At 38.1% G+C, this 13426-nt stretch overlaps 2 protein-coding genes across 2 annotated transcripts; both read right to left on the minus strand.

The window, feature by feature from the left end:
• Positions 1–791: 791 nt before the first annotated feature.
• On the minus strand, positions 792–1763 carry LOC149044927 (uncharacterized). Its single transcript, XM_089206889.1, has one exon. It carries the CDS (start codon positions 1598–1600, stop codon positions 1118–1120), a length of 483 nt encoding a protein of 160 aa, XP_089063015.1. The 5' UTR covers positions 1601–1763; the 3' UTR covers positions 792–1117.
• A 1946-nt stretch (positions 1764–3709) lies between these two features.
• On the minus strand, positions 3710–13426 carry LOC113671948 (OTU domain-containing protein 5-A). Its single transcript, XM_027188217.2, has 9 exons — positions 12991–13426; positions 12812–12905; positions 10749–10813; positions 9166–9322; positions 8550–8698; positions 7591–7644; positions 7195–7329; positions 6330–6696; positions 3710–5566 (listed from the first exon to the last, which is right to left on the minus strand). The coding sequence occupies exons 1-9, from the start codon at positions 13339–13341 to the stop codon at positions 5436–5438; spliced, it is 1503 nt and encodes a 500-aa protein (XP_027044018.2). The 5' UTR covers positions 13342–13426; the 3' UTR covers positions 3710–5435.

Raw genomic sequence — 13426 nt, forward strand, 5'->3', positions numbered from 1 at the left:
TTTTAAGGAACCTTTGCCTTCTCAGAAAATTTCCAAACTGGAAGGGGAAGTTTTCACGTAAGAGTGGATAAGGAGCTACATACCACTGCGTCAGAGGACAGGAAAGGAAAGGTTCTTTTATGTGGCAGATGTGAGGGAGACGATTAATCTATTAATTCTATGGCCGGAAGAGATTTTTTGTCCAAAAATAACCTTTTTGGGGCCCAAATAAACAAAAATTCCATACCAGCGTTGGACTTGAACCAACACAGGTTTATGAGCACCAAAGCGACTCGGATAGTGAATTCATGGAAAATGAAGATGAAGAGTTGAGGGACTTTCCTAGAATCACACTTACCGCTATAAGGTCTGGACGGTAAATTAAATCCTCAGCAAATTTTGGTCTTTGATTATAATTTTAATTTTATAATTTTGGTCTTCACCTCACCACTCCTTGCCACAGCGCTCAAAAACTATCGAGAGTCGTCTTGTACTGTACTTAAACGTGGACTTGTACCATGATCAAGTTAGGACATAATACATCATACGTCTACCTCATCTACCTTCCATAATGAATCAGATCATATGGAATCACTTCGTCAGCAACGAATGACTTTTTTGAACCAGCTAGTGTGGTACTCGATGAAGGAAAGTCAGTAAAGGGAGTCGGCTTGGCAGTTTTGGTCATGTCATCAGGATGGGTGACAACAGCTAAGAGAAGGTGCTAATGTTGAGAAATATGTCAACGAACTGCCGCGATACAAAAGGGCCGGGCTCTCGAATATGATATTACTGATCTCCACTGATCTCCATGGAACAGCCGCAGAAAACTGCCTTGACGAATCCAGCTTGAGGAGTCTGGTCTATAAAATATTCTGGTAAGGGAAGATATGTTTTTATTGGGGGAGGGGGGAGTAAATTTTTTTTACAAATCTGTTTTATTCGCAACCGGAGGGGGGTCACAGTTTTTTTTGGCAAGGAAAAAATGACTCCATGTCGCTTAGTTGACCCTTATTTGTTAACAAACACGCGAAGTGTGTAGAAACCTAAAACTTGTATATACAAGCAAAGCTACTAGCCAAGATTAATTTAAGTTATTTACAGGTGTCGAAATATTGTATCAAAAAGCTATCTTCTCCTAACTAACGTTATCGTCTCTCTCAACCTGTGCCCGCCTTCGTCCATATTTTGACGGTGGTAATAATTCCGCGCGGGGTTCTGGTATAAAATCAGTCTCCAGTGACCATTCGTCATTTAAGCTACTCGGGCTTGAACCGACAGCTTGATCTGCTGCATCACTTTGCGAGTCACTTTCAACCTCGGAAAGTGACGAGGTCACTTGTCGCTGCATATTTCTTAGCAGGGGCTGCCGAGGTTGTTGACACTCCATTGAATCGTACAGCAAGCTGCCAATGTGCGCTTTGATCATTGCGACCTTCTCAGCTTTCTTCCCTTTGAAGGTGATCTTGTGATGGGAAAAGTACAAGGATAGCTCGTCCACCCTCAAGGACGACAGCTTATCGGAGTTGTACAGTCCAACCCAGTCAATGTCGTTGTGCACCCGGTTCAGCCGTTCTATTCGCTCCCTTTCAGTCTCCTCTTTCTTCTTCTTCTTGCGCATTTTTATCTGGGCAAGGTGCTCAACATACTCTGCCACGAGCTTTTCGGGGGCAATTTATTTATCTGAAAAACTTCCTAATAGCCTCACTGTCCCCACTGACTAGTTCACTTTCCTCAAACAATTGCTTAATCTGAGCTCGAGGCTGAAAGTCTTCCGGCTCACGGCCATTGGTGGGGGTTGCACTCCAGGAGAGATAATGGAAGTTTGGTAGCTTGCCATCGTCGGGATATGGTCGTCGAGTTGGAAGTGGAGCGCTGGTAGTCTCATCCTTCTCGCAAAATTTACATAAATCTACTTAATCGTCAGCCGTCAAAGACTCCTACATTTGACCGTCTGCCGTCAAAATCGGTAAAAAAAAAATTGAGACCCTCTTTGAAAGGGCCTCCTGTCATAAAATCAAAACAGATTTGGCGGACGAACATATGGATATGTTTTTAATGCTGTTGACTTATTTAATCGCTTGTTTGGAGCTTAATATTGCGCTATTTAAACTTTTGTTGATAACCATTTGAACAAAAATATCCATTCTAAGAACATTTGTTCTCTCTAATGGCTCGCAACGTAAGACTCGGACAAGTAAGCCATATCAAAGGCCGAGGAACAAGGCTGAGAGGGTTGTGTTTGTTCACAATTTAGCGCCCACGCGAAATGGCACAAACGCCGCGGGCTCCGTTCCTTCAGACGTGCACACATTGACGAGTACGTCACATCATGGCATGCATGCGTTTTCGAGTGTTTTACAATGAACAGTCAAAAACGCTATGAAAACGCTAGCGCAAGTGTACACGTAATGAAAGCGATGCGCTTTTGATAAGACGAAAACGGAGCATTTCGAATACGCGTTTATGTAGACGGGGCCTGAGAATGATAATTCATGCTTTTGATCGTAAAAAGTGTTCCTTAAGGAAAATGACTGACAGTTTGAAAAAGCCTGATATTTTCTTTTTTAATTCGGTTCGTCTGAAACGAGATGTATCTAAAAAAAAACACTCTGGAATCTTTCTAACAGCTACCTTTTTGTCTTTTCTTTTAGCCTAAGGCGTCTAAGGTGTTTGGACACTAACACTGCAGATTTGTCGAGGGCTCGGCGCGACCTATAAATCAAAAGGAAGCGCACGGGGGGAGGGGGCCATGAGAAAAGACAGAAACGTGGAGAACTTCTCTATTTTCTCCTTACTTTGCTGTTGGAAGAAATAAGAAAAACAGGAGAAAACACCCAAAGAAAACATTGAGTACAGGGAAAAGCGCGCGTAACTTGATATTAGTCTCGTACCCAGACCTTTACCTTGTACCTTGTGCCTTTCAGGTACAGTTTAACAGCTAAAATTTTACTTTGCTTGATGTTCATGTAGATATTATTGACACACCAGGATTTCATCCGTATTTTTCAGCGGTGATCCTTAATCTTGAGTCACAAACGTAGTTTAGGTTGAACGAGAAGTCTTTGATATGAAATTAATTTCCTAATTCTCTGAGAAAGGATTATTTTTCAAACGCAGAAATTGCGCATTCTTTGTCGAAATCTACTACCGAGAGCCAAACCAAAGGAAGAGTTAAAATTCTGTCTTTGATGAATTTCTTACAGCAATAGTTATTTCCTAGAGATTTGATAAGCTAACACAGACATGTCTTTCGCTCGGGCTTACCTTTGTACAGGAATGAGTAAATCGTAATTTTCTCTTCCTCGTACTTTGATTAGCTCTAGTTTGCACTTTATCGGACGAAACCATCGGAAATTAGACGAACCATCCACAATCAGACGGCACCGCTAGTACCCAGAATGAACCACGCTTAGCGAAAATGACCGTCCGAAATCGTGCGAAACCCTCCGAGCGGAGACAATATGATTTTCCAAATCATTCTAAGCAACATATGGTAGTCTGCGCCCTTTCCCTGCAAAAAGGCAGTTCAGAAAGCTGCAAAACTCCAGAAAAAATCTATCTTTCAAATCTACTCTTAAGCCCACGGTATCAACCATTGGCAAACCACACCATGTGTTCGTGGTTAATAACTCTTAACATAAGACGAACAAAATCTACGACGGTTATGAATAAAACTCAGAAAGTTTCTCTTGTACCTACCTCACGATGTAATAAACCAAAACGATGATTTCAAATTCTTAAGTCTTTATTTTAAACGTGTATGTTATTGCATTTTCGAAGAGTGTTAGTTTTGTTACATTTACACTGTATATACACCTCAAACAAGCTGAACTATTAACAGATCCCGAATCACAGATGAAATGTTAGACGGAAGACACAGATAACAGAAGTAAATTTCACTTTAACCCAGAATTACTGTAAAAACCTCAAGGTGCTAAGATAGTATCATGCTCTTTGAAATATAAAACGGTTTTCACTCTCTGTAGCCAAGTTACTCCTATATGAACTCATCGATAAACTATCCAAAGAACCAGTTCAGTTTCTGGGAAGTTTACCATCGCACAATCTCCATTACTATTGGCAAGGATAGCTGTTGCAAACCAAGCCAGGAACCATAAGATTCTGAGGATTGGACATGTCTACGTTGAGAAATCACAAAAAGTATCCGAAACACGTCCGAGCCTTTAATTTAAGGCATTGAGTCCACCGTCCCACAAGATGACATCTCTTACAGCTCATTTTCAGCGGTTGGTTACCATAGCAACGAACTAAGGATACTGACCCATCTCCCGTCTCCTCCTACCCGTTGGATCAATAGGCCCAGTCTCTGTAACCTTATGTGTTTCACTCTTTTCTCTGCCGACTCTTCAAGTCAACCCTTTATTCCCCCACCTGATTAACATGTAAATTTTCCTTTCTATAATCATACCGTATCTGTAACACAGTTGATGAGAAAAGATAAACTCACATGTACCAGCTGAAGGGTGTCATCTCGGTGTGACACCAAATTCTCCCTTCTCAGTTGTAAGAAAAATTTACTGCGACTGAAAGGGAGAATTACGCATCACATCTTGACTGTAACAGGGTTTAAGACCGTCACCAACTAACAAAGAGTTGTTACCTTGATGATAACAACAGTTAAACCGAAACAAAAGAGCAACCATTTCACAACACTTTAAAAAATGCTGAAATCTCCGTTACATAAGCCATTGTGTACCTAAGCAAATCTGTCACTTTTGAATTTCAAGTAGAGTTAAAATTCTATGCCTGACTATACTGAAAAAAAAAAGAAAGAAAAACAGAAAATAAAACAATGTCTACAATAGATGATAAAATGAAATATTACCAATTCTGTCCTTAACCTTTTCAATCCTAACATCAGTATCCATATTCTCCATACTGCTCTCCATACACCTCTTAAGGTGCTGATGAGGAGAAATCGTTTAGCGATGAAGAGCTCCTATACTTGGTGATCAGTTCCTTTATTCTCATGACCTTCATATGTGATTCAGGGGTGATATGGTGTGGAGAAGTTAGATGCTAGCCCCTTTTAGGGATTGAGGGCTGGACAAGGAATTAGGCAAAATTTCAATCGAATGAGTCTATAATAATCATCACTGAAAGATGAGAAAAGTAATCACTATACATGAACTACATAAATCACTATGTTTTTTCCTAGAAAGGGTAATTTAAATGGAGAGGACTTTTCAAGGATCTTCTATAGTTCCTTCCAAACAAACCAAATTCATTTAACAGTTCATTTTGCATTGTAAATCAAGCGTCACACTTGAATTGAAAATATTTACCACACTGAAAATCCTAGTTACCCAATTTTCAAACCATAACCCAATTTACAAACAATAACTATATCTGCACTAAAATAACAATTATTGCATAACACATCTAAACAGTTTTTCACATAGTCTTCTATGAGAATCATCTTTGTAAAACTGCTACGATTTGCAATCATCATCACTGCTCTTGTCTTTCCCTACAGCACCCTTTCTAAGTTTGTCGAAGTATTCTCTTTGAGACTCTGCTAAGACAGCTGCCAGAATACTTTCGTCTTCCCATTTGGAAAAACCTGCAAACCCAAGAGGTGCAATGGAAAGATTACCATCTCAAAACAAACAGAATTTTAATCAATATGCACCATATGGTTACCAGGAAAATTCTCAATACAGCTGTTATTTGAGTGATGAATTCCCCATAGTTCTGTATTAAAGAACAATGAAAAGTAATGATTGGCAATCACCAAGCCAGTTCTCACAAAATTTCCCTAGACTATGCGCAAACACATTGAGGATCCACTATGTTTGTTCTCTCTCAGGCTTTATTTCTTTCTTTCTTTTTTCTTTTTTCTTTTTTTTTGGGGGGGGGGGGGAAAGAGAGAGAGAGAGAGATAGGAGGGGAGAGGAGAGACCTAGCTCCATGTATAAACCTATCAGTTTCTTCACCAGAGATATTTGCAGACTTGACTGCAAGCAATCTACTGTAGTCCAAGGGAAAGGGCTTCACCTATCTTTGGAAACCTGTTGGAAACCTGTCTGCCCATAAGGCTATAGTCAAGCCTTTTCACTCACTCACACTCTTACAAACTATCTTGTTTTCCCATAGAAGCAGAAGAAAGAATTTTCATAAAAAAAGAATTGAACTCCCACAAGCCTACTTTGTAATACCAATATTGCTGCTGTGACATCATGTGAAACCACTCTTATTTTCAAAAGATTTAATCACAAACAAGATCATAGCTGCATCATTCCACATATTTCTTACAATGTTTAGACCATGTGGAATCAAACAACTCTGACCTGCACTCTGAAATACATCTCAGTGATAATTCTTACCATATCCGTTGGGAGGTAAGAAGTCTAGGTAATTTGGACCATCTGAACCACCAGTAGCCCCAGGGGGTGAGGGTGGATTAGACGACTCTGTCGAACATCCCGGCTTGGAATCGTAGTAAGTTGGTTTCACACTGCTAACAGTACATGTCATTGTTGCATTACTTGCTGGAGGGCTAGATTTTGTTTCTGATGAAGATGCACTTGCCAAAGTCTCATGCCTGGGTGAACTGGGAGAATGACGCGGAGATTTGCTGGGAGGGGCACTTTCTGCAGCCTCACGCTCACGTTCTCTATGATGAGGGGATGTTGGACGCTTAGACTCAGTGCATGTTGATGTACTGCTGGTTGCAGTAGGACTGGAACACGGCTGAAAAAAGAAAAGAGTATCGAGGATACTTTAAACAATCAGTGGCACAAAGTTGATTTGTAAATCAGTTCTTTTCTGAGGTAAAATGAAAATTTTTAGAGAAGAGGAGAATGTGTAAAATGAAAAGGGAACTCAAGACAAATAAAAGTAATGATATGAAAGAGACGTGTTTAAATTGTGCAGAGATTCATACCAACTATTTTTGTTCATTCTGACTCAATTGAACTTTGGGTAAAATAATGTTCCGTGATATTACTTAATACAGTCAAACCTTGATTATCCAGACATCAATTATCAAGATTTTTAGATTATCTGGAATTGTTTCTCTGGTCCCACTTTTTAAATGAATATTTAATGAGCTACATTTGAGAACCATAACTACTTTTTTTGCATTAACCACAGGCGGCCTGGGGGGTTAACTGAACATGGGATGTAATTTAAAAATATCTGGACCCTCCACTGGATAGGAAAACCAAAAAGAAATCAGGAATATGTTACCAATGTTCTAGTTCCCCTTGATCGTTTTTCTCTTTCTCTGAGGAACTCTAAGAATGATTCCCTGGCTACTGCTTCTTCCATGGCCTCATTTGTTGCTTCCCAGTCAGTACAACGCAGTTTATCTGCTAACATTTGCTAAAATTCAAATACAACATAAAAAAAAAACAGACAAGTCAGTCTATTAAATTTAAATTGAACATTTAGTATTTTTCATCTTTCATTCAGCCAGAAAAAAATTGCACAACAATAAATCTGTTTAGAGATCTGAACATACCATATCTTCTATTCTTCCCTGAAACCTACCCCAACTTTACAATATTGAAAAATAACAGTCATCTCTTGCAGCTGACTTTGTTAGTGCAACATGTAAAGTGAAATTTTGACAAGCTAAAGTACCTGTTCAATTTGCCAGTCTTCTGACTGCTTGAATGCATCATTTACCAGGGTGCCCTGAGGAAATAGAGGTAATATATGCATTAATAACTCCAACATGAAGATCATACAGCATGATCATTCAAGTAAGGGTATTCCAGAAGGACTGTTCTCTGCAAGACAAATGGTTTGTCAATGTGAAGTTATTATCACCGTCACTTGAATCCAACAGTGACTTAAAGTTGATGAAATAACAGATACCACCCCTGACGACATGAACTCTTTAACTACTGAGAGTGATAGCATCTACTTTCACCCCTGAGTCAAACCTCAAGGTTATGAGAATACAGGAAATGATCATTAATTTAAGAAGCTCTTGATTTTTAAACAAATTCTCCTTGTCAGCACCTTAGGAAATGTAAAAAGAACAGTATAGAGAATATGCATACTGATGTTAGAATGTAGAGAGTTGTCAGTCCTTTCAAACTTCTTCATCATCATCATATTTTTATTTGCCTTATTTACACAATACAAAAAAATTTATTTACAGCGGTTATAGCTAGAAGGTGAGGAGACCCAGGAAACCACCAGGCTTATGGGAGAGCCACCTCACTTATATTAATAAACAAAGTAAAGAAAAAGTGCTGTGAATGTGCGGCTAGGCCAATTCAAGGATTATTTAGGTAAAAACTCTTGCATTTTCGTCTCAAAACTAAGGTTTGACAAACAAGTGACTGAAACAGGAAGAGAGTTCCAAATTTTAGGACCTTGGTAAAGAATTGTAAATTGCTTGAGATTCTTCAGTCAGGCAAGCACACTCTACCATTAACTATTACTCTGGACTACATTCAAATTGCTCACGGAATCAGGTAATGACTACTACTTTCTGTTTAGCACATGATCAGCAAGGTAACACTCTTACATGTGTAAGGAAATATCAAATGACAACTGGGAAATATGCTTATGGCATAATGCTCACTTACCCATGGTTTGTAACCAGAAAGTCCAAGTCCTACACCAACAGATGGCTTGTTAGGATTAAGAACTGCATTATAGTGCACACCATTGTGGTAACTGAGGCGGATTGGTTCATAATCAGTCTTGTAAGAACTGTGGAAAATATTTATGGGTTCTGCAGAAGAAAAATAGAATTCAAACTTGATTCATATTTTGCACTTCCTTCATATAAACCATAATTTTCTGGCTTTAAGCTGAGACTAGTATGACAAACCTGTGCTATACTGATAAACTTCAATTGTCCTGTTATACATCTCACACATAGCCTGCATCTCAATGTGGTTTCCATGGCAATGATTTCACGTTTATTTTTGAAGTAGCTTTTAAAGTCTTCAGTGACATACTGAGAGAAGTAGTCTTCATTCCAAAAACTCTCACCTATGAGCCAAAACCTCCTCTTTGGCTAAAATTTCATTTAACTCAAGCTTCAATTTGTATAATTCTTTAAAAATGAGTTTAGTCAAAGCATGAACCTGCAGGTGGTCCCAACTAGTCTGGGTGGTTATTTCTTACTAATTAATACAATACATCAAAGGTAAATTATAAATTTAAGCTTTAAATTGATAGACTCATATGACAAACCTGTGCTATACTGATAAACTTCAATTGTCCTGTTATACATCTCACACATAGCCTGCATCTCAATGTGGTTTCCATGGCAGTGATTTTCACGTTTACGTTTGATGTAGCTTTTAAAGTCTTCAGTAACATACTGAGAGAAGTAGTCTTCATTCTTGAACTAGAATCAGACAAAAAAAAGAAATGTCAAATGAAGCAGATGTTGCAGTTCTACACCACACTAAAATACAAAGGTTATGGTCCCCATGACCTGAGGGGAAAGGTATAACTAAAGAACTGATCCCTGCAGAGAATAGAAAAGAAGCCTGAAAAAGTTCAAGCTTCGACAGGATTCAAATCCATTCTTCCCTTTCCCTCGCAAGATAATATATAGATTTAGCCAAGCCTAAAAGCGGAGCTCGCATTTTTTTTTCCCGCATGTCTCAAGAGCACAACACCTTGCCCTGGCCAGGACTAGAACCTGGGTTGTCCAACTCAGAGCCCAGTGCACTGACCACTGGACTACTGAACAAAGCTGTGGCATTGGCGTGCCCACGGTACAGTTGACCACGTAAGTTAAAAGTAGCACCTTGTACAGTTGTATGGTTGTACATCCAAATTTTTTCGGCTTGATGGGTGACTACTAGTTTGTATAATTATGGGGCTATGCTCTGCGAGCTCCACTATAAAGTTTATCCAGATTCACTTAACCCTTTACACCCTAAAATCAGTATGCATATTCTCTGTACTGCTCTTTAAATCAAAAGCTTCTTTCATTGGTGACCATTTCCTTTATTCTCATAACGTTAATGTGAGACTCGGGGATGATATTGTAGGGAGAAATTTGATGCTAGTCACTCCCAGGATTTAAAGGGTTAATAGCAAACAATCATCACAGAGAATTGCCAACTTTCAGTTTTGAAGGAAGCCTTTTCACTCCCAAGATCTCAATAGTAACTCTCCTTACTGTCTGCTATAATATTCTTGTAGTGGGGATAATTTTGGTGTTGGATCAATGAATAATGCCATAACTTATATTTTTCTTTATTCTCATCACTTGTCTGCATAGTATTGTATTGATGTTTTAAGGAGAAATTTTGTCGTGATCACTTGTTCAAATTGAAGGGTTAAAAGATTAGTATTAATCTGAAACAACCTGAAAAAAAAGCCAAACTTCTATGGTTGCTTGTTACTGTTTTGTTTAGGGTTTGACAATAAACTTAAGAATCTGTGTGCAAGTGTAAAGTTACTGCCTGCAGCCACCTCTTACCTGACTCACCCATGCAGGGTTTATCCAGGTTCACTTAATAGCAAACTATACCATCAGAGAACTAGCAATCTTCAGTTTTAAGGGTAACCCTTAACATATTCTGGTATGTTCAAATAGAAAAGGCTGAGGGGTTTGAATAACATTTTCCATAGGCGCCTGCCGATAGAGTATTGGGTACTTGCAAGCTAAACAGATGGTGGTGAGGGGTCTTACAAGTGACAATAGATTGCTGGTGACTAACTTTTACTGAAAACTTTTCCAAGGATAAAATTATGATGCACCCAAACTACATATCAGAAAAGCTTTTTCAAAATTTAAATCCAAAAACTTTAATTACCATGTAGTCCATACAGTGCCTTCTGACCACTGAGTGCATTTCTTGATCACCATATACATGTTCGGCTGTAGAGAGGTAAAAATTTTTTTACAAGATTAGAATAAACCATACAGATGACTAGTGCTCTTTGCACACGTTCACTGGCTAGTTCCAAAGTGATTGGCAACCACTAATAACCTCTAAGGAGCCAAAGTGATAATTTCAAACATTCTTCAGTACATTGATAGAATTAAGTGTTTTTTGTGTAGTATATATTACAACAATTGTTCACCTCAGTGTCAGTTAACCCTTCAACTCCCATGAGTGACCAAGAGAGAATTTCTCCACACAATATCAATACGATAACAACCATACAAGTGATGAGAATCGAGAAAAATGTCAATGTGGGGATAAATAGTCGATTCAATACTAAATTCTCTGAACTAAAATTATAAAAATTGTATGGTTGACATTTAGGAGAATTACAAATTTTGTGTGGGAGTTAAAGGGCTAAAGAGGAAGATCTTTATCCCACCACTTCATGTCACTGTAAATATCCACCACTTTCATCTCCAACTTAGTGAGCAATTGTTAATTATTTCATGCATTCATTTAAGTCTGAATATTTCACGAGGAACTCAGTGAATCACAATTAATTTCTCACTGGAAAATTATGTACCAACTGTACCACATCATAAGAGCAAGTGCAATTACAATCACCTGCAGTAATATATAAAATGTGAAATAATAAAAAAAATGTAGGCTGAATAATACAGCCTCTGAGATTTTCCTGACAGATAATTCTTTGAAGGACAACAGCTAATAACTCGAAACCTGCTAAAATTTCCATGCGTTACAAGTATCTTCTCACTAGTGACATCAATAGTATGACCTTTAATATCAGGCTGTACAGGAGCCAATGAAATACAAATTAATTTTTTTTTTTAACTTTTGACATAACTTTCATTTGCAATTAGCCAACAAAAGGATTTTACCCAATCCCTAAATGAAGGGAGATATTTAACCTTTTAAGAGTTTTTTCATATCTAGTTCTCATGCAAATCAAGATCACATAACACTGTGAAGTCTAAGGTGGTTCTTTCATATGTTACCCAATGTTAAACAACATTTAAGGACTTTTCCATCCAAGTAATAGTGGTTGCATTGTTGAAGAACAATCAGACATGAGAAATTAACAAAAGTTGCAAACCAGAAAGCAAAAAGAAAAAAATTATCAAAAAGAGTAAATGAGTAAAATACCTCAAAATCATAAAAAATTTTAAGTCTCAAATTGGCGATAATAAAAGAAAAGACGTTGCGATTTGCAAAGACAATTTTTCAGATAATCAATTTTAAAGATGTCATTCATGAGAATCCTAAGTCTTCAGTTCCCCACTGATATCTCATACCTTGATCTTCTCTGGAATTTTCCTCAGGCAAAACTATGGCCTTAAAATATATATTTGCTCTTTTGTAACAAGCCATATTGAGACCACAAATTATAGAAAAAAAAAATTGCAAATCAGAATTTTTTTCCTACAACCAAATGTCAGTGAAAGAAGCTAATGAAAAATCAAGCGCTAGTGTAGAAATTAAATGCTCAAAATTTTATCAAATGGGTTGCAATCGAGACCTGCAAAAATTAATTTGCATATTGGCAAAGAAACTTCACGTTAAAACCGGGATGAAAATTATAAGACAGGTATAACAGATACTACGCCACGAGGGCAAGGTACACGTGCACATGTGATGATGCTAATTCCGGGGATCAGAGTGAACTTAAAACCATTTTCTGATCTTAATAGAAGTTCCCAAATCGTGTTCATCCAAAAAATGTAAATGCACAATAAGCCGGTCAGATGTACAACATTAAAAGCTGATAATGCAACTTGAAAGCCAGTCGAAATGAAGAACGCATATCGAGATAAGAGTACATCGTTTCTCTTCGACCAGATGTTACAGGCACGGACAGAAACGATTCCACGGAAAGGAGAATAAAAGAAAGACAAAATGTGAAAAAAAAATATGATTTAGCTTTCGCTTATTCCGTGAGATGATTAATAAGTAGAAAGTGTTTTACGTACCAACCGCTCGAAATAAACAAGCACCATCTTGTGCCATTTTCTTGATAACAAAACCTTTCTTTTCTTTAAGAGCTTGTTCAAACTGTCTCTCCATCTTCAAGAAATCAAGTAAAAATAAAACGTAAGCGTTAATACCCAACAATTTCCTCCAGAAGCGTAAGAACAAAAACGATACCAACCTCTTCGGTCGACAAAGGTTGGTCGGTTTGGGTACACTCATATTCATCGGAGCTGTTATTTCCCGCTTCTTCACTGTGCCTTTCATGATATTTGTGTCGATGTGGAGGACTTCTATGCCTTCTCTTCGAAGTGTTAGAAGCTACATCAGCCGCTTCTCTACTCTCAAAACTATTTCCTAGGTATTGCTCTTCGCCATGGCCAGAATACTCTTCGGTCGAGCGATTTCTTTCGGTAACGCCAGCGGAAGAAGTCCAAGAAGAATTATTGCGTATCCGCGTTCTGTTGTCATTGCTTGAACTTGTATCAGTCTTCTTGGATTCTGAATGCTTTTTCTTTGGTAAAATGGTCATGACGAGGCACTAAAAAAAGCTAAAACAATGAAAACACCACAAGAATCCGAACCCTTTCAGACTGTTATTAGAATTAGAAATTTTG

This window comes from Pocillopora damicornis, chromosome 5 (assembly GCF_964200805.1).
Source record: "Pocillopora damicornis chromosome 5, jaPocDami1.2, whole genome shotgun sequence".
NCBI classification, from domain to species: domain Eukaryota; kingdom Metazoa; phylum Cnidaria; class Anthozoa; order Scleractinia; family Pocilloporidae; genus Pocillopora; species Pocillopora damicornis.

What these genes read in the sequence shown, in the direction of transcription:
- LOC113671948 (XM_027188217.2), bottom strand. Translation starts at nt 13,341, where the DNA reads ATGACCATTTTACCAAAGAAAAAGCATTCAGAATCCAAGAAGACTGAT. An exon ending in AACCTTTGTCGACCGAAGAG is followed by an intron (nt 12,906 to 12,990) that starts GTTGGTATCGTT and finishes GATTTCTTGAAG; the next exon opens with ATGGAGAGACAGTTTGAACA. An exon ending in GGCACTGTATGGACTACATG is followed by an intron (nt 9,323 to 10,748) that starts GTAATTAAAGTT and finishes GTCTGATTCTAG; the next exon opens with TTCAAGAATGAAGACTACTT.
- LOC149044927 (XM_089206889.1), bottom strand. Translation starts at nt 1,600, where the DNA reads ATGCGCAAGAAGAAGAAGAAAGAGGAGACTGAAAGGGAGCGAATAGAA.